Source organism: Triplophysa rosa, linkage group LG10 (genome assembly GCF_024868665.1).
Source record: "Triplophysa rosa linkage group LG10, Trosa_1v2, whole genome shotgun sequence".
Classification (NCBI taxonomy): domain Eukaryota; kingdom Metazoa; phylum Chordata; class Actinopteri; order Cypriniformes; family Nemacheilidae; genus Triplophysa; species Triplophysa rosa.
Window position 1 is genome coordinate 14,997,775 of NC_079899.1, and position 23,647 is coordinate 15,021,421.

General features: G+C 42.5%; 1 protein-coding gene across 6 annotated transcripts; it reads right to left on the minus strand.

Moving 5' to 3' along the window:
* Window positions 1–310: 310 nt before the first annotated feature.
* hectd1 (HECT domain containing 1) lies at window positions 311–23,633 on the minus strand. Of its 6 annotated transcripts, none has more exons than XM_057344776.1 (43): window positions 23,407–23,633; window positions 20,987–21,250; window positions 19,688–19,922; window positions 19,285–19,512; window positions 18,794–19,075; window positions 18,292–18,562; window positions 18,130–18,206; window positions 17,633–17,731; window positions 17,409–17,523; window positions 16,877–17,051; window positions 16,633–16,771; window positions 16,368–16,538; window positions 16,019–16,241; window positions 15,199–15,462; window positions 15,030–15,106; window positions 14,442–14,576; window positions 14,187–14,333; window positions 14,012–14,106; window positions 13,827–13,932; window positions 13,575–13,709; window positions 13,350–13,489; window positions 12,860–13,183; window positions 12,600–12,766; window positions 12,270–12,446; window positions 11,583–11,630; window positions 10,188–11,030; window positions 9,809–10,030; window positions 9,460–9,593; window positions 8,970–9,126; window positions 8,660–8,882; window positions 8,523–8,577; window positions 8,042–8,224; window positions 7,465–7,678; window positions 7,286–7,368; window positions 6,600–6,727; window positions 6,283–6,484; window positions 6,058–6,195; window positions 5,339–5,946; window positions 5,117–5,195; window positions 2,264–2,357; window positions 1,996–2,146; window positions 1,295–1,439; window positions 311–1,188 (listed from the first exon to the last, which is right to left on the minus strand). In XM_057344776.1, exons 2-43 carry the CDS (start codon window positions 21,124–21,126, stop codon window positions 1,051–1,053), a joined length of 7,767 nt encoding a protein of 2,588 aa, XP_057200759.1. In that variant the 5' UTR covers window positions 21,127–21,250; window positions 23,407–23,633; the 3' UTR covers window positions 311–1,050. The 6 variants fall into 6 exon arrangements, with proteins under 6 accessions (XP_057200759.1, XP_057200758.1, XP_057200762.1 ...); XM_057344775.1 differs by having other exon boundaries at window positions 9,415–9,593; XM_057344779.1 differs by lacking the exon at window positions 11,583–11,630 and having other exon boundaries at window positions 9,415–9,593; window positions 10,188–10,889.
* Window positions 23,634–23,647: the final 14 nt, after the last annotated feature.

Below are 23,647 nucleotides of genomic sequence, written 5' to 3' on the forward strand. Positions count from 1 at the left end.
ACGAGGGTAAACAAATTATTTTTGGGTAATCTTTTTGTCAAGAAAATACCTTGATCTACAGATAACTGACAACACATATGCAATAACAATTTTAAGAACTGAAATCTTCCACAGTTTTGAGTGCTTGCTAAACAAAAATGCACAAAACCAGACAAAAAGAGAAGACATGATGCTGTTTATACTTTGCAAACATTTTAATGATTATTTTTGGAGCATACACATTTGAAAATATTTGTTTACTTCAACCTGCAACTTGAGTTAAATAAATGTTTATAATATACAAAGAAAATACAAGGGAAAGCACAACTTGTTTTTTGCTTTTTTTTTTTTTAATGTGCCTTGCACACAGAACCGGTGCTTCTGTATCTCTAGCTTTATTGTAAAATTACACAAATGCACTCGGGAACTTCAATCCTTAAGCAGGGCAAGAAACGGTTGAAAACATACACAGTAACGGAAGCAAAAACGGAAAAAAATACCCAGAAACAAAAGCATGTGCATGATTGTATGCAGACAGATTAAGTAAAACAAATGAAAGAAAAAATCCCAATATTTCAACGCAGGCACTAGTAAAACTTAAACCTGTTAAGGAAATGCCCATACACTCTAGAAGTTAGCTCTACAGAAGCAGGTGTGCTTATGTCCCCCTCGTGCAGAGAGACTGTGGTCTGATGCTGGAGATGGTGCTGTCTGGATCAGAAAAAGGTGATTCATGCCAAAATTTACACTGAACCTGGAGAATGACAGTAAACACAGTTGAATGAGGTGAGACTACCCTGGCTGCCAGTGGCTCAAGCCCTTAAAGCAGTACATTGACCTAGGAAAGGCCTTGTAGAGCAGTCAAGTGAAAAAGGAGAGGTCAAGGCCCTAGTTTGTTTCAGTAGCTAGTGGAGCTGCGATGGGACATTTTTTCCTGTTTTGGGGTACATGTGGGGTGCTTGGGCGATAAGGGGGATGGCATTTCATCAAAGCACAGCTTTTATTTTCTGCAACAAAACACAACAGGCGTCACCGGTATGGGAGTTGGTCAAAAATGCGGGGAGAGCATGCTCAGTTGAGATGGAAGCCCTTCTCCATAGTGGCAGCAAGGAGGCGCTCTCTCATGATCTCTTCGGAGGAATACTCTGGCAACTTCAAGTAGTGCACACATGTGTTAACAGAAGGATAGCTGGCATCTGTTGCATCAACCTAGAGGACAAATAAGTTTTAATAGTAGTCGATAAAAAAACTGATAACTGCTGTTAACAGAACAGCTGGATTTAGCAGATTAAAAAGAAAGTGTTGGAAAAAAGACCTTTCGGACTATTGTGAGACGTGGGTGCAGGTTGGCTAGTCCACCAGGGGGCAGAGTTGAGCAGCCTGTAGTGAATTGAAGGAAGGCTTTCCTCTCATCAGATGACATTCCACACAGCACTCGCACAAAGCGCATGAAACCAGGACTGCAGTCAAATTAAATCAGTGAGACAAAAGTATTTAAACATTTTTCCATTTTTGTTTTGTTAAAGGTCCAGTGTGTGATTTTTTGGAGAATCTATTGACAGAAATGCAATTTAATATACATAACTATGTCTTCAGAGGTGTATAAAGAACTTACATAATGAAGCATTATGGTTTTATTATCTTAGAATGAGCTATTTCTATCTACATACACCGAGGGTCCCCTTCCATGGAATTCACCATGTTGTTTCTACAGTAGCCCTAAACGGACAAAATGCTCTACAGAGCACATTTCATAAATACATTATCTCTTTTGGCAAAGAAGCGAAAACATAACATCTTAGTCCTGTGTCAGCCACCGTAGTTCTTTAAAAGGGAGGGGTGGAGTGAGCCATTGGTTGCAATTACATACACTGGACCTTTAAGCACTAATCTTCGTATTAAAATATACTTCTGTTTGCTAAACTAAAACCAAAAGATACCTTTACCTTTCCAAAAGTAACCAACTCGCATAGAAATAACATAGAAGAAATATAAGCAGCATGTATTTCTATCTACCTGTCACGTGTGAAGCCCAGTTTGGGTTCTGTGTAGTTAACAATATCCTCAGCAGTCCAGGATGGAGACTGGTTGCCACAAAGGATCATCTGCACTTCTTTATGACTAAATGAACTAAGCTTCTCCATAGGGAACACTCTATTAAAGCCCTCTGTACACACAAAAAGAATAATATTAGAACAAGATAAATGGTAGAAACAGTACTGAATAATAAAATGGGTTCAATTACAGTGCAATTCACACAGGAGGTCTGCTTAAGTCATCTTACCTCTGAAGGCCTCCATTTGTTTCTGGATTCCAGTGTGCATGCAGAAATCAAACATGAGCTCTACATACTCCTCTGCATTGTCCATAGTGACCATCTGAGGAGAGAAATGCAAATGTATTAACATTCACACCCTCTGCTCCACACTGGGCTCAATTCAATCTTAGTTTAGTATATTGTAATCTTTCTGAAAATAAATAAAATTTTATACAGAGTACATATACAGTCAGAGGTCGCGTTAACCAAAAATTCTCCATTTTTTTACCTATGATGGAAAAATCTGAAGGCTGTCCGTCATTTTGACGGATTACAAGGAGGGCAGTGTGTAGTTCCCGTTTTTGTCGAGTTGGTAGCATCCAATCATTTCCTTTCATCAGAACGTGATCGTAGGGATGCGTACGTTTCCCATTCATTACTCAAACGCCTCGTCCATTCAGGAAAACCCACACGGGATCAGCAGAGACTCGCGGTGGCCAGGGGCGTGTATAAACAAGACGACTATGACAGCCCTCTACCGTCTAATTTGTTTCGCCATAGTTTCAAAACGAACTGAAAATCTTTTCGCACTTTTTATAACAACACTGCAATCAATTTATGGATCTGATTCTGCAAAGCGTGCATCTGTCATTCAATAAGACCCTCTCATCGCGTGCTCTCATACACACACAGGCGCGAACAAACCAGTTGTGCGGTGTTTACAGAATTTTTTCCTTCAGAGAGCAATAGCGTCATTTTGGATAAACCTATTTTGGATAACCTTTGGATAAAAAAAGTCTCCCTGCGTCTTCTCCGTTCATGACCTAACAGTAGGGATGTAACGATTCACCGTGAGCCGGTTGAAAATCGGTTATAATGAGTGACGATTCAAATCGGTTGAGGCTTGAACTGAATCGCAATACATTTTTTGAACAGCAGGGGCCGCTATTTTCACTGCAAACCTAAACGTGGATGCTGATATTAAATGCAAAAAAATCCAAGAAAAGCACAGACAGTATTAGTTTGTTTATATTAAAGAGACTTTTTCTATTATTAATTTGTTATAAAATTGCAGTTTAGTTTTGTTATTTGAAATAAAACTATTTTATTATACAAAGAAACGTGAAGCATTTAAGAAATAATGCAAGGGAAGTTGTTCATTTCTAATTTGTTTCAACTCATTTTTTAAGAAAAAATCGTGAGTAAATCGTGAATAAATCGCATCGTGAGATCAGAATCGTGACTCGCATCGCATCGTGAGCTGAGTGAATCGTTACATCCCTACCTAACAGCAGCTTAAAGTTACTAGCGTGTACAAGCACCTGTCATTGTTACTGACTGGACATGAACATTTGTCTGTAGTATTGTATGTCTGACAACAGAAACTTTAAATATGTAAACGACTTCGGCTTTATTGGGTATTAAAATACAGTAACCAGGGTTCGTACACATTTTTACCAATACATTTCCATGACTTCTCCATTACTTTCGAGGCAAAATTCATGACCCATAAACTCTGAGCCAATGTATTTAGTCTTCACCCCACTTCCATCCCACAGCCTGACGTGCATGTCTAACTGTTTCGTCTTTAAGTAATGATTCAGGCTTTCGTCGAATAACATCACATACGCTCTTTGCTTCGATATGTTAGACAAAGTTAGTTATTTAAAATAAGGAGCCAGTCCAAACGTGCAAATATACGAACATTTACGTTCGCCGCATGCAAATCTGGCAGCTATCTTGCTGTTGGGAAACATACCAAGAAAAACTTGCCTTATATCTTCACACGACTTGTAAGAGTAGTGGGAATTAGCCACCTTTAGTGCCCACAATACCACTGCAGTTAGGGCTTCGTTTCTTGACACAGCATCAGAAATGGTCCCTTGTTTGATGGAGGACTTAAGTGAAGCACCGCAGCTGGCTGTGGGTGTCACGGCGTTCCTCAGATTTAAAAACCCGGTGATGGGGTTCAAAGTTTCTTCGTGCGCAACAGCAGACTGGTGCTTCGCGCCTTTAGCGTGGCTACTTAACGCTGCCTCTCCCATGTTCGAAATGTCAAACGATTTTTTGCAGAGTCGACATTTTGCACGTCCTGGATCATGATCTCTTTTAAGCCATACATTATACTTATCTGAATGAAGCCACGCATTATTAAATCGGCATTTTCCTGGCATTTTCTTTCTCAACTTTGTACGCTCACTTCAGACAAAAACGACCATGTTTATGACTTAACTCTGTGAGATAGGTGCAATAAGCTGTGAAAAAGTTTGAAAACGATTTAGACGCTTTAGAAATCGATCCTTGATATCTCAATCGCAGTTAGCGCGCGCAGAATTGGAAGCGGATGTCTGATTAGATGATTTGCCGAAACAACACAAAGTTATCAATCTTTATGTCACAGTCTCCAATTTGTGCATGTCATATTTGTCATAATGGACTTAAAAGCTGCCTCCCGCTTAGGCTTTATAAACTTACTCTCGATCCTGCCGACTGTTCGCTTGCTAACGTCCACTCCAACATGACGTCTCCACTCCGGCAACCAAGACCCGCCCCATTTTAATTCTGATTGGCTAGTAATGTTGGTTTGGTTGAGAGTGATAGCCGTGTTCCTTTCATACCATTGGTAGGCGAACTTATGAACTCGAACTGACATCAATAAGCTATTTAAATGTAATATTTTTAAATGTAAATCTTTTTTCCGCAGTCAATCGCCGCAAGCCAGAGATCCGGCACGGTGCCGGAAAACTTTAAGCCCTGGTGACGGGTAAAAATAGACTATGACGGATTTTTTACAAGCCTGTCCATCAAAATGATGGACAATGAAAAAGTCTAGCGCAACCTCTGCATACAGTATAAGTTCAGACAACAATAGCGGCCTACCTCATCCTCTCCATTGGGCTTCAGGTCCACTGTTGAGAAGCCATGTACTTTGGACGATGGGCAGAACTGGAAATTTAATCTAATAAAAAAACAGATTCATGAGATCAACGAGATCGGCAACGAACATGAATAGAACACATTACTATAAATAATCGAGTAATGTGCATGAAATATTGCTCCAATTTTCTACATTAATATGCAAAGCAATGTTTGTAATCTCACCCTAGATCTTCTACACTAAGTGGTGGGCCAGAACCCATAGGGTTCTTCAACATGAGATCTTGTAGCCGTGTGTTCTTTTCATCTTCAGACAGGCTTTTATTGCTCAGGATCTGCCTTCTCTTTACAGACAGTGCCTTCAGCTCTTTCAGAAACTGTGCTCTATGGGGGTTTACCAATTCAAAGTCCTCCCAGGTCAGGATGCCGTGATACCAAGCTGGTGGCTTAGGCTTGGGTGGGTCAAGGATAAACTCAGACTTGGAGTCTTCATCAAAGCTACCCACAGAATACGTGTCCTGACCCTCCTCGGTGGAGGCCTCCGATTGAATCTCGGAGAAGTGGCAATCCGACTCGATACGGGTTTGGTAAAGGAGCTTACTCATGTTGCTTTTGATGTCGCCCATACAGAGCAACTTGAAGAAGGGTTGGGAGACGGGCAGGTCCACAAGCCTGTTATCCTGGATGCATTTGGCCAGAAAGATGCCAAGAAACAGGAAAAGCTTAGTGATGCGCTCAAGTTCATCGCTGTCTTGGGGAAAGGGAGCGGGGAAAAGACCGCAGGAACGTTGAACGTAGAAGCCGGGTGGTTTTAAGCCACCGCCCAGATCCACCTGATAAAACAACGAAAGCAAAAATTTAACAGTGAGAAACAATTTATCCAAACAGTTGGCAGAAAATGTCTCACCACAGCAGCTAAATAGCTAAACAGGTAAAGCTCTCACCTGACGTGACTCATCATCTGGGAAGTCGTCGTCACAAAGCCAAATACCAAGTGAGGTCCTCTGGAACTCTGCAGCCACCAGTGCGTAAAACTCCAGGGTGGGACCAAGACCAGTGCCCTCCTCCCCCTGAAACTCAACCTGTGACCAAGAAAATCATCAGCCATTAGTCTTCAGAACAGATTTAAGTATACAGATCAGTGTAGTATACAGAACAGTAGTCTTTACCTCTAGCACAGACTTTCTGTCAGCGTGGATCTGCATCACGCTCTCAGCCCACTCCATCATGCTCTCTCCACGAGGCACCTTGACACGCTCGTGTTTGAGCCTGCCCACACGAAACTCCCCGGGATCATCACGACGCACAGTGGTGGATGGCCGGGAACGCTCCATAGTGGCTTCTCTTCGGTTCTGGAGCCAGACTATAGCCCTGCAGAGGAAAAACAAACAAACCCATCAATGCTAATCTCTCATAGTGTTCTTCAGATTACTTGAGAATGAACTCCAACAAAGCAATGATTTCATTAAATGCTGTGTGCACAGACCTGGAGGCTCCAAACGCAGTGCAGGTAAAGTAAAGCTGCCGTGTTTCAAAGGGGATGAGGAAAGGACACTTGCTGGTCAAATGCTCACACCAGTCTGGGAGAGCCCCACTAGCCAGGGCCAGTGGCTCCTGAAAGACAAAAAAAGGCACTGCCTCATTTAAATGCATACCTGGAATATCCGTAATGTATTTGTACCTGACTAGGTAAGGAAATTTGTAATTATGGATGTGACGTCATTAGTCAAAACTTGAAATAAATTCTCAAAGCAATTATTTGTTACGACCAGTACATTGAACCATCTGTTTATATTTGACTAAACCCCACCCCTGTTGACAGTCCAGACATGAAAATATTAGTCTATGCACGAGTTTTCCATTTTAAAACAGAAAAATTCATGTGTTATGGATGTGACAAAATACTTTTTGAGAGACTTTGTAGTATTTGGGTGAATTAAAAACAAACCAGAAGCAATAATACCTAACAAACGGAGAAGAGATAGCTATTTATAGACCACAAAGTAGTTATTTTATTATAATTTTCATGTGCCCATTTATGAGGAATATGGACAGTTATGGATGTGACAATGGAAAGCTATGATTTAAAACAATGGCTTTATCTTAAGGTTGACATTTGCATGGAATTGCCCAATTACACTGAAAATGTATAACAGACACCAAAACAAGCACCTCGATCTGTTGCAGGATTTTGGTTGTAATTTTTTTGCTGGTGAATTCTTCAGGTGATGCATTGAACTGTAGCTCTTCGATTTCTACACAAAAAACATGATTGTTATAAACACACACTTATAAATGCTGTACTAATGCGAATAAATAACTGATTAAAGATGTCAGAATATGTTCCCCACCTTCTTGTAGTGTGCGTCCGGACGAAGGTTCTCCTCCGATGGTGAAGAGGATGCGTAGGAGCTGCAGCACATCCTCCACGCTGCAGGCACTCTGGCCCGAGCCCGCTTTTGCTTGAGCCTGCTCCCGCGCAGCGCTCAGGATGTCACAGCTCTGCGTGGCGGACAGCGTTCCTGAGTTCAGGCCTGAAGATCTGCAGCCACGCTCGCAGAAGTCCTGTAAAATCACAGGCGTGCTGTCACGCACACATGAACTACAGCATCTTCCACTCTACTCCGTTACGCCATTGACAGTTACTGCACTATCATGAAAGGCTCGTACAATTACCGTATTCTTACTAAATCAAATACTGTATGGCCATAGACGAGAAAATAACTCAAATCAAACCAAACAAAGTCCACAATGACAGCTGAATACTTTTACGGTATGACAATATAGCCCAATAGGACAGAAATTTTCTTACAGGTGGCTACACAAGTGACAGTCAAGCAAGAAGAAAAAAATACTTGAAAAACAGAAGGGAAAATAAAGATGGTATGTATATAGATAGATATATGCACATCCGATGCCGTTCTATACCTTGTATGCAGCTATGAGCTGCGAACAATTTCTGTTTTTCCTAATACTTTTATTAGAGCCGGTTAATTTCCAGTGGCGCAGGAAAGTTGAGTCTGCATTCTTCTGCATGTAGGTTATCAAGTCATTCTTTGGTAATTCATCTGTGCCAAGGTACTGTTCCACATGCTCTACAGACCAGCAACCCTACAACAGGAAGAACCAAATGTTGGTCTTTCCTGATTGTAAAGTCTCACGCAATACACATGCATTACAGTAAATTTAACCGCTGAGAGGCCCGTGCAAATGAACAAAAGATACCAGTGCGAGTCATTTCAGTCTCCTAGCTTTAAGGTTAGTGACGACTGACAGACAGAGTTTACTGAGGAGCATTTACACATTGGGGACAGCCACAGAAAAATCACAGGCAAGATTTTAATGAGCCGAAGAGAACGAATGAGAGGGAGATAGAAAAAAGGCAGAGTAAAAAAAATGTTTTCATTACCATCTTTCCGCTCTCTCTTTCTTTGTCAGAGTCCTTCAATTCTCTGTACATTATTCTACAAAGAAAAAAACCCTTTGAGTAACAGAAAGAGACAACATTTTAAATCAAGAGACGTTTAGAAAACCTGGCAGACTCACGTGTATGTAGGCTCCCAGATGCGTCTAAGCTTGTCAGGTTTGATAGCACCATTGCACGAGAGCTGCAGAAGTTTTTGGACATAATAGAAGATGGTGGACTTGTAGTTAGTGAGAGGTAGTTCAACTTCTCGAGTAGTTCCCAGCCCTGCTACTTTCAGGATGAGAGCCAGACGGGGGGACGGTGTGCACTCCACCTCCTCCTGTACCTCAGAACGAGGTGTACCTAAAGGGTCAGAACATTAAATACATGAAATCAGATACAAACGATAGGAAGGTGGATGAATCTTCTCTTTTAAGCTTTGACAAGCACCTGGTGGAGGGATATCCAAGTCAGTAGTTTGCTGGACGTTAGTCCGGCCTGGTCTGGGGTCAAATGCAGGTACTAGAGCAGAAAACTGTCGCTTCAGCACAAAGTCATCGTCCCAGGTTCTGCGTCGACCCCCTTTGGTTTCGTACTCCTCTTCCTCCTGTCAAGTGGTCAGCATTGAAAAAACGGGTAAAATTGTTTTACATGTAACTGCATGCAAAATGCTAATAAATTCACCTGATCATGCTACACGTGGACACCATGCTGGTCAAAAGAACTCAAAAACACAGAGTACAATCCTAACCAATAAATACACCACTGTTCACCAAACTAAAAATAAAAACAACCACCATCGAATTTCAGTTAACCGTACAGAACAGAACCAAAAACAAATAAATAAAATAAAGGAGTTGCACTGTACTATTATTGAAACTTCAACAGATTTTACCCTATGAATATGAACGTGGTAACCAAGGTTGACCCTGGACCGTACCAGAACTTCCTCATACTCCTGTTCTTCCTGATTGTCATCCTCATTCTCATCGTCGTCGTCATCCGGCTCTGGCAGGTCTTCCTCATCATCCAACTCTGCAAGCAGCGTGTTGGCCCGACAACTGTCCAGGAAGTCTGTGGAAAAAAGTCAGGAGAAACCCATAAGACCTTTCATAGTCAAACAATTTCGAACAACAGGAAACTGAAGTTTAGTAGCAGTGCAAAAAATATAATTAGATTAATCTGCATATGTTTGATGCTGACGAAGGTCATGTACTAGAACGATGTAAGAGAGGATGAGGTAGGAGAGGAGAGTTTCTGTAAAAGTCAAAAAACATAACATGGCCTACCATAGAGTGAAAACTCAGCCTCCTGACCTGTGTCACTCTCGCTAGATGTAGAGGTCAAGCTGGTCGTCAGCGTGTTACTGAGCAACTGGCCGACGGACAAACCTGTAGTTGCCGTGGCTACATTATTGCTGCTGGTTACTATGGAGGTTGACATTGTAACAGTTGAAGTGGTACCAGTGGATGTAAGGTTAGGAAAGCTCTGCGCACCCATGAGAGGAGAAGCTACGAACACAACCCAAAATCTGTGATTAGTTGATGAAAAATAAGCAGCTTGCCATACATACTAAAAACATGCTGAAAATGGCTGCAAAATGTTAATATCAAGTGCCACGTTTTATAAATACACCAGAACATAATATAATTGAACCTTGATACTCACTGGCAGTGCTCATGACGTTACGTCCCAGCGTGTTAGTGTTGTTGTCGCTGCTGCTTCGGCTCAGGTTCATATTGTTGGTGGCATTGGTGCGAGACATATTGGGCGCTCGGCGAACAAACGACTCCATCAGACTTGCTTCACGAGAGGACAAGTTAGGGACACTGGCGCTGGAGCTCATAGGTGCTCCAGCTGCCAAAAGAGAGCTGACGGACAGCCGCGCGCTAGTGGCTGAACACAACGGCCTCTGGGATGCGCCGTCCTTACTGGACGACTCTGAAACCGAACTGACATCGGGCGAGCTGATGCTCACGATTCCCATAGAGATGGCTGTAGACTCAGCCGACTGTCTCAAAGTGCCATCGGGTGCTGGTGTTATGCGATCGCCGCTTTCACTTCCTGTATCCGCTGTTAACGTGCTGGTGCTGGAGGCGGAGCCAGCCTCTGCCGAGGAAAGCACGACAATTGGTTCTTGTCCTTCCGCCCCAGGGGGTCCTGCGACGATCCCCACCCCCTGCTCCAACAGGCTTTCGACCCTGCGCTCCACTCGGGTGGAGCTGAGGCTAATATCACTGCTGCTGGCCACGCTACACACCGAACTGCTACTACCCTTGCGACTGGAGGAACTGGCCCCCGCTGTGGAGGACGAGCCGCCCTTGTCTGGACAGTTATTTTTCACCAGGCTGCTCCAAGACTGCGGCGTGCCTGCAACAGTGGATGAGACAGGTTTGGGTGACGGCGCTGATTCAGGGTCGTACCCTGGTGCAAGCTTGAGGTCAAACTTCCCTTCCGCACCCATACGATACGAGTTTGAGCCACCGGCATCCCAGGTGACATCAATCCAGCCTGAAAAGGGGGGGGAGGGAGGGGGGAATATGAACGGGTGAGACCCAGCAAGAGAGCAGAGAGAGACAGCAGCAAGTCAAAGACAACAGCTTTGCCTGACGCTGGACCAGAAACTCGATAACAACACCAGACCCTTTTGTTAGGTCGCATTTATTGACGCTTTCGTCCGTGGCAGGCTACATGAAATTAGCACCACGCCATCCACATTTCATATTTACATGATCATTAGACGTTTAAGAGGCATCCCCTGGTCCAGGTGAAGCAGTGAAGAAACATGAAGCACAGAAAAATGACAAAAAGCAATAGATTCTTGCAAATGCCAAGCTACAAAGCCACTTAAGAAAAAGAACAGAAGAATCATTTCTGTCAGTGTAAAAAATTGCAATGGAGTTCATTCGGAGCTTGCAAATTGTGACATCAACATGCACTTGGCTCGACTGATGGAGACAGGTTAAAAGGGTGTTTTACACACTGAAACATGGCTGCCCAAAGAATTTGATAGCAACAGAGTGGATGCTTGAGATAATACGAGTATGACATTGAAAATGTTACCTGTTAAGTTGGGGGGGAGGGATAAAGGTTGCACTTCAAAATAGCAAACTAACAAAAACAAGAAGTATGGAATGACAGTTGCAGATAGCAAGGAAGTAGTCATCGAACACATCTCACTAAACTTCAGAGTATGAAACAGATCGATTTCGTATGACATCATTTCTTCATGCAGAATAGAAGCAAGAGAAAAGCACCACACAAGGAGGTAAACACAGGAAGAGAAACTGGTTTCAGATCAGCCCTGTCTGCATCACAGCGTGTTGTCTTTAAATACACACAAAGCATTTACGAAAACACTTGAGTAGGAAGTGGCTGGTTTGAAAGCAGTCCTTTTCTGAAACCATGCTGGGAAAACAAAGTCAAAAGTGATATCAACTTCACTTCTGTTTTACAGTGTGAACGTCAGTAACTCCGTCTCCCCCCCTGGCTTATCTGATGGGTTTGCTGCTCAGAATTGACTCAAAACATGCAAATGCACTTGATGTTCACAATTTGTTTCCCTTAAATATTGTAGTACCACTGAACTCCATTGTAGACTGGTCACGAAAACGCTCTGCACGTAGTGGTTCGATGCTGTAAACGCTGTTGTACAGATAACTTCTACTGCATAAGCGTTACAAGTTGCGCTATCCTATACAAGCTACCATCAGCTTAAAGCGCTCCAACAGTCTTAAAAAGGTGACTCACCATTGTGGGCCTCTCCAGTCACAGTGCCCTCTCCTGCGGGATTACCATCCTGATCCCGCCACTTCCAGTCGATTCCGCGCACCACCCGCGCCCCTGGAACGATGTACTTCATCACCTGATTGCGAAACAGTCTCCGCTGGCGTCTCAGGTTAGCCTCGGCCTCCTTCACTGCTTTACCTGGATATGCAGAACAAACAAGAGCGACACATCTTCACCCAAGCATGAATATTACAATTGAAACACAATACAATAGTAGCAACCTCAAAAAGCCAAGAATCATTTTAAATAGTTTACAAAAGTAATAAAAACAAAGTCTTTATTGGCACTTACCCAGCTGGTCCTCACACACACCAGTAACAGTGCCGTAGATCTCCAGACCAGACAGCGAGAGGTAGTGCGTTTGACCGCTGGCATTCTTCCCCATCTGTTTAATGCGAATGTGCCTCCAGCCCTGCTTTTCATCTTTGGATGGATCCAGCGGCCACGTGGCTGTCGACCTAACAAAGGGAGATGAGTCATGTTAGTGAAAGCACAATGAAGTAGCACAAAAAAAAAAAAAAAAAAAAGAGCAAAACCCACACCCCATGTACCCTGGTTCATTAAGAGAGCAGTCATCCACGTGTGTGTAGAGCGTCATCCAGTTTTGACCGTCTTTGGACACTTGAAACACCCAGTTGCGGAGGGCGGAGCGGCCATATCCACGGGCGTGACGGAGAGTGTAAGCCGAGGGAATGACCCATAGACCAAGGTCAATCGCAAACCAGGCGTTTTTATCGTCATTCGTGTGGCAGTTGAGAGCAGAGCTGTCTCTGCTCAGGATGTCTTCGAGTCGGCCGTAAGGCAAGTTCCTGCCCTCTGAGGAGGTCACCACGACTAATCCATAAGCTGCGGGGTTTACCCATTCATACGCAGTTCTGCAGCCAAACACAAGAGGGTAAGAGTTACGCACATACATTTCGCACAGTGGAACATGACCCATTCAAAGACAACTTCTTGGAAGAGCTACAAAAATTCTCGATTTAAATAATCAATGATGGTCTTCGAACAGCCAAAATTTGGCAATAGGACAAAGTCGCTCACTTGGCGTTGGTGCCGATCCAGTACACGATCCCATTCTCATCAAAGTCATGCTGGTGTCTGAAGGTGAAGCTCTGGCCCTCCCGGAGCTTCCTAACAAAGATGAATGAGGACCTGTCAAAGTCATACCACTGCTTGGCCACCTGGGGAAAGAGACGAGGAAAACGTTATGAACTCTTCTCAAAGTTCAGCTGAATGAAGAGAAATAAGAGTGAAGAGAACTTTCACCATTTTGAGAAGATACTGCTCCAGTGATTCAACCGTAGCAAGCGGCTCCATTTTGAGCATTCGGCCGGTGCGATCGATCAGGGCTGTTTCACCAGGAGCGCGCTCCAGACGGAAACGTAACCTTCTAGTCAGAATCTAACACGCAAAACAATGCAATGAAATAACACTAGTTATAAAAACAGACAAACCATTTATTGACATGCAAAACCAAAATTACATATGCAAACAAGGAGGGTGTAAAGAGACAATCACCTGTAAATTGTACGTTGAGCCTGGTGTGTCGTACAAGTGGAGAGGTAGCCGCTCTATCGATTCTAACACTGCTAACAGTTTGCGAATTAAGGCAACTGCAGGTCGGCTAAAGAACAGAGACATTTATGTAAGCTAAATGAAGCATAATTTTTATACATAATTATATAATCGTCAAATGTCTTCACCTTTCATCGTCTTCATTTTCAGTAAACGCAGTCTTGAACACATTTATTCTTTCCATCAAAGGCTTGCAGTCATGTTTAAGGTCCAGTTCCACACTCTGCAAAGAAAAATAATTATTTCAACCAATTTATAGCAATAAAAGCAGACAAAATCTTCATGACTGGTTGTGTGACTTACATTGCTGAGGACAGTAAACAATGCTTGCACAAGGCCACTGCTGCACATTTCATAGGGAGAAATTGTGTTCTCATCCTTAAGAACAACTATTAAATTTTCAAGAGCAGTTTTCATTAGGTCTCGCCACGTGTTTTCGCCCTCAATGCACTGTGGAAACAAAAAGCAAATGGTACTTTACTGTTATTGCACACGTAATGATAAAGCAAATGTGACTTTACTAGCACAGGGAGGTTCAATTTTTGAGCGTCACTGCACCTGTCTGTTAGTATGCAGCTCCCAAGCAGACTCCAGCTGTGTGGCAATGTTTCTCAGCGTGACCACGACGCCTCTGGGCATGCTCTCCACAGCCTTGAAGTGATCATCATATAGATCTCTGGCCATGGTTTTGACCTACACAAACACAGAGGTGTGATGAGCAGGTTTAATAAGTTTAGTTGAATGGCATGGCTTAAATAGGCATCTGTCAAATTTAGGACCCCTAAGCAATAAAAGGATTATTAGGCCATAAAATTGAGTATGAAAGTCAAATTCAAGATATAAAAAAATGAGGTCCAAAGTCATTTAAATGGTAATAATAGTAAATCTACAGCAGTAAGAGTGAATTGCACATGCATCAAAACAATTGATATATTTTTAAAAAATGTTGATATTTTAATGATAATGATATTCTATACTTTCATATTCGTGTGATATTCCATACGTTCGTGTGTTTAAAGATTTTTAAAATATGTTCCTTATGACTCAACACAATCTTATCAATAAAATCTCTTTCCTCTGTTAGAAAATAAACTTTTTTGTCCCTAAATGAACACCTCTAAAACTCACATTTAATAAACCACACACCTTCTGTTTCGTTTTTTCCAATTTGGACTTCAGCTTTCTTCCTCGTTTACCAGTCCAGCCAGTAACAAACTCAGAACCTGTGGAAAAATGAAGGCAGTAATAGATAAGTGACAAAAGACAGACAAGACGTATTTTAACAAACGAGTACATTTTTCCTAAGAGAGTTTACCTAGAGACGTTTCTGCAGTAAAAGAGTGTTTAGTGCCTCTGTTTGATTCAAACACAAAGCCTGGCAGGTCTTCCTTGAGGATGGTGGCCTGCTGTCCATCCGAGTTGTGGATGGCAATCTCACCCTCTTTCAGGCAAGTAAGAGACCAGTTGCCCACGGTGAGTTTGGTGGGACCTTGTGTGGACAGGATGGGCTGGCTGGCCGTCACTGGTTTGACCTGACTCCTAGCACGCTGCAGCTTCTCCAGAAACTCACTTCTGCTCTCTAAGGAAGGGAGGACAGAAAAACATCAGCTGGAGCACTGTATAGGTCAACCATAAAGATTTTATTAGATATTAACAGATGCTCCCTGCAGGACCACATAACAAAGTCATAAATAATGCAGAGGCTAAATGCAGAAAAGATGAGTTTAATTTCACACTAGGTTAAGGCGCAGAGCTGGTTGGAGTGATGAATAAGTTCAGATTAAGTGGCGTCAAAAACATATTTAAGTGAATAACAGGAACGTTGTGAACCAGTATGCGGCTGTCTGATCAAAAAGTTAACAGATACTTTGTAAATTTAGCATCTTTATGCATGAATAGTTTGTTGGTAACCACAAACAAAACCAAAAAGCACAAGTATTCTCAATTGGCATTTTTTTCATCTCAAGCTTTATTGTTTGCTGATAGTAAGACGCAGCTGAAAACAAAAGTATTTTGCAAACAAAATCACGGTTCAAAGCAGGCCTCAAATTGTGCAAATTATGAACACAACATTTACAGGACAATTGGATTTTAAAGTCATTTTCTGGATTGATCGCTGTATGCAGGGGACCTACCAGAGCTGTCAGATCCTCCCTCAGGGCTTCCACTAGAGTACATAGTGGCCAGTTTACCATCCAAAATGAAGCGGAACCAACCATTGCTGCCATTGGAGAGCTCCAACGCAGCAGCATCGCTCCAGATATAAAGACAGTCCCTGCCTCTAATGATAGACCAGTCTCTCCAGTGGTAGGGTTTCCCCTGCTGGATCTCTTTGGCATCTTCTTGTGGTTCATCATCCTGAGAAACATACAAGGATTGCGTAAATCAAGTTAGTTGAGCTATTCCTGAATATTCCAACATGTCTGCAAAAAGAAACAGATACTGTAAAACAACAAGGATTAACTGAATGCGAGCGAGTCTGACCTTCTCAGGCTTGGCCTCCTCTTCGTTTTCATCATCTGACGTGGGTCCTGCCAGAGTGGAAACCTTATTAATGACACCCAGCCTGGCCAGCTGGTCTAAAAACACGTCACCTCCCTTATCCACCAGATCCCTAATGATCTGTAGTGCCAGCAGGTGACCGTCATCATCATCCTGTGAGAGAGGTAGGGGTCAGAGAGAATTAACTACCATCAGTTAAGAGGAAAGTCTACCAGCCCAACTAAAGATTCTAACAAAATAATCGAACCTCCTGATCCAACACGGTCGCAGTGATCTCAACGAGTACAGTGGGCAAGTTGTGTCCAGCATCAGAGTCGCACACCTCCTTGAGGAGAACTTCAGAACTGTAGTGCACCATCTTCCTGATCAGAGCTAAACTAGCTTTCCTGTAAAAGAAAATGATACGTCGAATGTAAAGCATTGATTTCTACATGGTGCCACAAAATGTTTGGCCTCCGTTTAAAATGGTTCATGACCCTCATGTCTTTCACCTTATTGAAGGCAGCATGGTTTGCTGAAAGGTCTGTGCAAATACTGGAAGTAGCCTTTTCAGGTAGATAGGCGCCATCTCAGGGTCACCTTTCGGCTCACTGCCCTCCTCCTCTTCTTTATTTACATCCTTCTTTTTCTTGTCATCTCCTTTGTTGACAGGGCACATCCAGTCTCCTACACCACACACCACAGGAATCCCTTCAAAATCTTTCAATTATACAAATTCCAAGACAAACCCACTGGCAAATGAAATTACAAATGAGTAAATGCATTAAAGCGGAAATGTGTTAATTTTAAACCTCTAGGATCAGTAAACGAAAAATCCAAGAGATCAATTGAAGCACAGAACCACATACTGAGCTTACACATTTTGGGGGAAATCAACCAACAAATTAGGCTGGGATAGTATAGTACACCTTAACTTACAAAAAAATGATTGCGATTTAAACTCATGAAATGAAACTTGACTGAAATTTTAATTGTGTGAGCGACAAGTCATTAACTTTAACAAGAAAAAGTTGATGGACCCACCGGGAGACTGAAGAATTGCTACAACCTCGCTGTGACCCCTCTCTCTAGCCTTGTCCAATGGAGTTTTCCCATCTTCATCTCTGAGGTCAGGGTTGGCCCCATGGCGCAGTAAAGTCTGTTGTAAAACATTTTTTAATATATAAAATGTACGCATAAAACTATAGTATATAAAAACCCAAAGCTTTGTTTAAAAAACTAAAATGTTACATATCAAAACGCTTTACCTTGGCTACTTGTGGTCTGCCAAAACAGGCAGCATAGTGCAGTGAGGATGACCTCTGACCTCGGTTGACATCAGCACCTCTCTCGCAGAGAAACTCCACCTTAATCGGGCCAAAATACAGTGTGAGATATCACATCCCTCACAGAACAATGCTCATCTGTTGCACTGACTCAGTCCCTCTCGCTTACACAAGCCATTGCCAGACCAAGGGGGTCAAGAAAATGAGGTCGTATTAGTTTTCATTAGACATGGTAGTCATGGCACCTCTGCTGGCAGAAGGTCAGTCAGCATTATAATCTTGCCTACTCAGCTGTGTCCCTTCACATAACCATATTGCACAACATAAGCGAGCTGCTGTCCTAAATTCTGTCAGCAACCTTTAGAAGTCATCTGTTTGTTTGCTCTGGTTTCCATGAGTCACTGTCTGAAGGCTGTTTCTTGCGAAATGTGCATGTAACAAACAACTGCAGAATGCCAGACGTTACAAAAATCTCTTACCATCTCTTGTGTGCCGAATGCAGAGGCCCAGTTCAAAAGTGTCTGACCCACATCATCCATGAAATTCACTTCAAATGCTTGGAAGAAAGAAAAAAGTATGGATTTAACATAAAAAAACAATCTGGAACCAAATTCGTCTACCTTGATATTTCAGATGCTTACCACCGGTGTCGATGGCATCAATGAGAGCGTCCGTGTCTTTGCTGCGTATACAGTCAATAAGCTGTCGGTGGGAACGTTCTCCAGAGCTGTCGAGACGTCGCAGACCTGGGATACGGCCAGTGGAGCCGGCTGTCGATTTGGGCAAAGCCTTGCGGCCCTCAAAGAGTAGCACCAACAGTAAATCCACCAGCCGCATGGTGTCCAACACGCAACGCTCATCCCCCTGCAGGGCGCTCTCCATAGAGTCAGGCAGCTCGGAGCGCAGAAGATCCTGAGGACACGAGTTAATGCAACTGTCAGTTTCACATTGCTACTGTACCTTGGTATTTATGTAATTGGAAACTGAATTTACTAATTTAATTGAATTATCAGTAAAAACATACACTCAGAATTTAGAAATGTCTGTCCTTTTGCAATGTTCTGTAGACACTAATCTGAGGAAACCCACAGTACTTGTGACATCTAGCGATCGGCAAGTACATTCTGTGAAAATATATCTTACGTGTGTGACAAGTGGCGAGCCTCTGCAGAGTGTGGACAGAAGGCTGACGATGGTGGACACTTGGTTGCTCAGTTTAGAGTCGGCAGCAGATGGAGCCGCTCCGCTGGAGGTTCTGCCAGGTTTGCAGGTGGAGGAGGGTCCAGATGCCGTTCCTCCTGCTGCTGCCATACGGGACAGCAGCTCTTCTGTAAGTCCGTGCTTGGCTAGAGGAGCTGGGTCAACTCCACGCCGTGTGAACCTGTCTGCCAGTGAGGCAAAGCAGCGCAGCGCTCCGTCAGACACCTGTGGATCACATGAGGGCAATATTTAATATTTAACTATGCAACAGCTGTGTGTCATATTTCATTTACAAATGTCATATTTTTACACACCACAAATCTGTTCAAACACACTAAGCAAATATGGCACTCAAGTACTTTTATTGCACTTTTTCACTTTATTTGAGCCTGACAGACCATGGCTAAATTTACATGAGTTTGCTCATGTAGTACCTGGTGGTCTTCGTGTTTCAGCAGACTAGAGAGGGACTCCACGCATGTCTCGAGAGAACAGTCCTGTGGCTCCATCTTACTGCACAGCCGAGAAACTACTGCCATGGCGGAGTGCAAAGTGTCTTTGTGCACTAGATGACCACTGTCCCGAATGAAGCTCAGCACACAGTTCAGTCCCCCGGCTTCAAATACTGCTCCAGACTCCCGAGTGCAGATCAGCTCCAGAACCTGATAAGGAGAAAGTATTCACAGTTTAAAACAGCAACACAAGCGTGTTCTCTTTACTAAGCACCTCAGCATTTCTTTTACAACTAAAAATCTTAGAAGCGAGTCAGTGAGTGATCTTAATTAGAACTGACTAAGTTCAACTAACACTTAAGGCAACCAATATAGCAACATTCACCTTTACACACTGTTCAGCCAGATCTCTGCTGGTTCTGTTGTTGAGCTCCACCACCACCAGCCGGTTACAAAGGGCCTTGATGGCTCCGTCTACTCCCACAATCCTGCGGGTGCATTCGGCAGACACATCCAGGTAGTAGGTGATAGCTCTGGCTGTCACTTCCAGCACATTATCTGGTGCACTCTCATCCAAAAAGATCTTACACAGAGCTGGAAGAAATGTCCGTGGAGGACACCTGTAACAGACGGACAGCAGAAGAGGGATTTTATTTAGAATGCATCTCATATTTTTGAAATATGTTTGCCCACCAATAACTGCATAGCAAAATAAATAGACATCAGTGCTGCATGCTATGAAGGACAATATGATGGCAATACACAATGCGACAAATACACAATACGGATAATATGATGGACAAACCTAAGAATAATTTGTCAAATCAATGTCTATTATGTTCAAGAAGGATTAAAGCCAGAAAATAATGACAATCAAGATATAATAAATTATGCATAATGGATATTTCTGTTTTTGTGGTTAAAATACTATGACTCAAAGTTCTCAGTTAACAGTAAATCCTATTAAAGGCGTAGTCCACCCAAAAATGAAAATGCTGTTATCATTTACTCACCCTCTTGTCATTTCAAACCTGTATGTCTTTTTTTCTTCCGCAGAACACAAAAGAAGATATTTTGAAGAAAGTTGGTACCGAACAGCACTGGCCCCCATTCACTTCTGTTGTATGGACACAAAACCAATGCAAGTGAATGGGTGCTGGTTACCAACACTCCTCAAAATATCTTCTTTTGTGTTCTGCAGAAGAAAGAAAGTAATACAGGTTTGAAATGACAAGAGGGTGAGTAAATGATGACAGAATTTCACTTTTTGGGTGAACTATCACTTTAACGCAAAACAATTTGGCCTAACTTACACAAGTTTTGCAATCCATGGGTTTTATGAACCATATCTGACAGTGTGTGGTCATGTATGAAACTAAAATTCTCCCCCACAACCTAGGAACTTCCTCACTTAAGCACCACATCTTCAACTACAACTATGTCAGATGCCTCACATCTGTCAAACCTATCAATGCTTGCTCGGTCTTACACCTACGATCACACACCTGGGCTATTATCTGTTAGATTTCCATTAAGCGCATTTAAATTATTCATATCATTATCAATAATATCATTATATGCAACGATAAAAACGTTCTTATCGAACAACCCTAGCAGACATTACTGTTACATAAGACGAACATCAGCCCATCACAACAGGCACAGCATAAGCGTTCAGACTTACGTTTCGAAGCAGCGGTCGACGTTGTCGGACATGAGCAAAAGCATGCACAGCTGCTCCAGGGCGATGAGCTGCATATCCCGCTCATCCCCCTGTCCCATCTGCAGCCACTCCAGCAATGTGTCCGGATCCACGTCTGCCATGATGCCCCACGACCCTATCCACGCAACACCCGGTCACAGCCCCAACTGGGGACGCATCCGCCGGTAGCAGGAAAGAAATAAACGGACAGTCACTGGTCCTCTTGTTGTGTCATCAAGTCTTCACCTTCATCAAAAACAAAAGAAAAACTTTAAAAAAAGAGCATCTGGGATATAAAGAGGCTTTGAGATGCGAGTGCCACGCAAAATCCTGTGCGACATTGCTTTAGGCATTAGTCTCTACCTTCTCCTATTTGTTTGATGTGTCTTTGGCTTTGAATGGAAAAACACACACTTGAGTAATTGAATGAAAACTCTTGAGTAATAACAGAAAGGGCGGAGCAGAAGACTTGTCGTATGTACTTGAAAGGTATTGTAATTGAGGTAATCCAGACTATAAACATGATGAACTGTGATCAGACACCTGAAAGAAATCGCTGTGATTAGCTGATTAGTATAGTAAGCTTGGCCAACAGCGGTCTGCATGATGAATGGCTCATCACTCAAACTGTACGGTCCAAACAGCTTGGCTGTACCCTGAAACATACCAGGGAATACAAATTGACAAAACGAGTCATTGTTCTGAAAAAGCAAGACAGGCCAAACTGAGCCAAGCTTGAGGGGAAACGGGAGTGTTGTGCGAAACGGCTAAAGTCTGTCCTTCATTATACACTGGGTGGCTCTATACAGACGTTCACCATCTCCTTAGAGACTAACAGAGAGATCCACTTATCAACAGATTAAGTGACGAACTTGCTTCAGGAAGAATGTCCTGCTAATTTGACATTGAAAGCAACTGTTGGGCCTGATCTACACAATTTGCTTAGTGATAAAGTAAACTAAACACACACAAACTTTTTTAACAAGTTCTGCTTCTATTAAAATAAGTCTGGTATGAGTGTGATCATGCTGTGATTAGATTAGACCGTTTTATTTTTACGACTATTTATATTTGTGAAAACAGTCAAGCTCACTACCGGGACCATTGTGAAGCAAACAATACATTCAATAGACTACTAGACTCTGAACTTCAGACTCCGGAGTTCAAAACAAGTTTTGCTGCCATAGCCCTGGGTTAAATCATCTCAAGCAAACGCTCTTGAGAAGAAAAACAAGGTTTACATACAGATGTTACTTTAGTACTTTCAAATAAAGCATATCTGTTTTTGCTCTTTTATCCCATCTCAAATACCGAAGAACAAGTCCAATTTCATTTCACAAAATATTTTATTTCTCAGATGTGAAGTGTGGATTCTGTCCGTCTGATGTCTCAGAGATCACTTTACAATGTGAGCCACAATCCACATGACAGTAAACAGCTAACTTTAATCAAAACCTTGTGTCGTTACAAATCACCCAGACAGACGTCTTATTTTAAATACTGACATGGCACTGTGTTTTCAGGGCATATGGTGTGATGTTTCGTGGACAAACACGCATAAATAATGTTTTTCGGCGTTGTGCCAGTGCAGCTGACTAATGTGTAATTGCACATGTCCAAAAACAATTTCATTGCACCCGATGTCATCATGACACAAGTCAGACAACCCAATAAAACATGAACACAGACGGTCCCTATGCTAATATAGGTCAAGCAGAGAGTGCCTGATATATAATATCATGTCGCATGTTTAACTTGATGTAACGTTATTTCCGATGTCGTGTATCGTGTGATACAAGCGGATGAACAAACATTATGTTCCTTATAACCTTTGGATATTAACAACGTTATCAGAAACGCTACTTGAACGTTATAAAATGGGTGAGCTAGGTTAAGAAAATGTGGTATTTATTCAATCCTCTTGTTGTAATGGCCCCTCTCATGAGTTCAGAGATCTTATGTTAGCTTACAAGAGTCCTGTGTCGTTTTAATTTTTACCACTTTATTATAAGTAATCATTTTGACAATATGTTTACACAGAAATTAAGCAAAAAGCCATTAAAATATTGACTTTAAAAGGTTCAGGTCTTCAAAGGGTTTAGTTAGCTGGGATTAGCTAACGTTAAACTGCGCCCTGCTACATTTCGACATACCTCTGTAACTCAAACCACTTATTTACTTACTACATATTAAACATGTACACGTTTTCATCTACATATACAACCAACTGAAAAATAATTTCAAGTAAATCTTAAGCACAGAAACAAACAAAATAAAGTAAAACAATCCCGGCCCTGTGTTTACCAGCAAAACCGGAGGCTAACGTTGAGTGAAAGACCAAGGCCTGAGCTCGTCTTTCGGGCACGGAAATAAACCTTCCGCCGAGCGAAATAAACACTCACCATTTATCGCCAAACGACGAGAAGAGATGAAAAACACACAAATGTGGAGAAAATTCGGCTCTGGTAAAAGTTGTCAGCCGCACGACGTAGAAATCTCCTCATTCCCCGTTTGTTTGTAAGGTAGAGGTCAACGTGAACGGGAAGACGATGGGTTATATATCGAGTGAAATGGAGAGCCGTCGAGCGAACTGGTAGAGCCTCCGCATATCACGAGGCTCCGACCGCAGCAGTGCTCAGAAAC

Excerpts from the sequence above, each read along its gene's own strand:
- hectd1 (XM_057344775.1), bottom strand. The coding sequence starts at position 21,126 with ATGGCAGACGTGGATCCGGACACATTGCTGGAGTGGCTGCAGATGGGA. Across the intron at positions 15,463-16,018 it reads GGGAGGATCTGACAGCTCTG|AGAGCAGAAGTGAGTTTCTG; the intron begins GTAGGTCCCCTG and ends TCCCTTCCTTAG. Across the intron at positions 5,947-6,057 it reads CAGATGATGAGTCACGTCAG|GTGGATCTGGGCGGTGGCTT; the intron begins GTGAGAGCTTTA and ends TTGTTTTATCAG.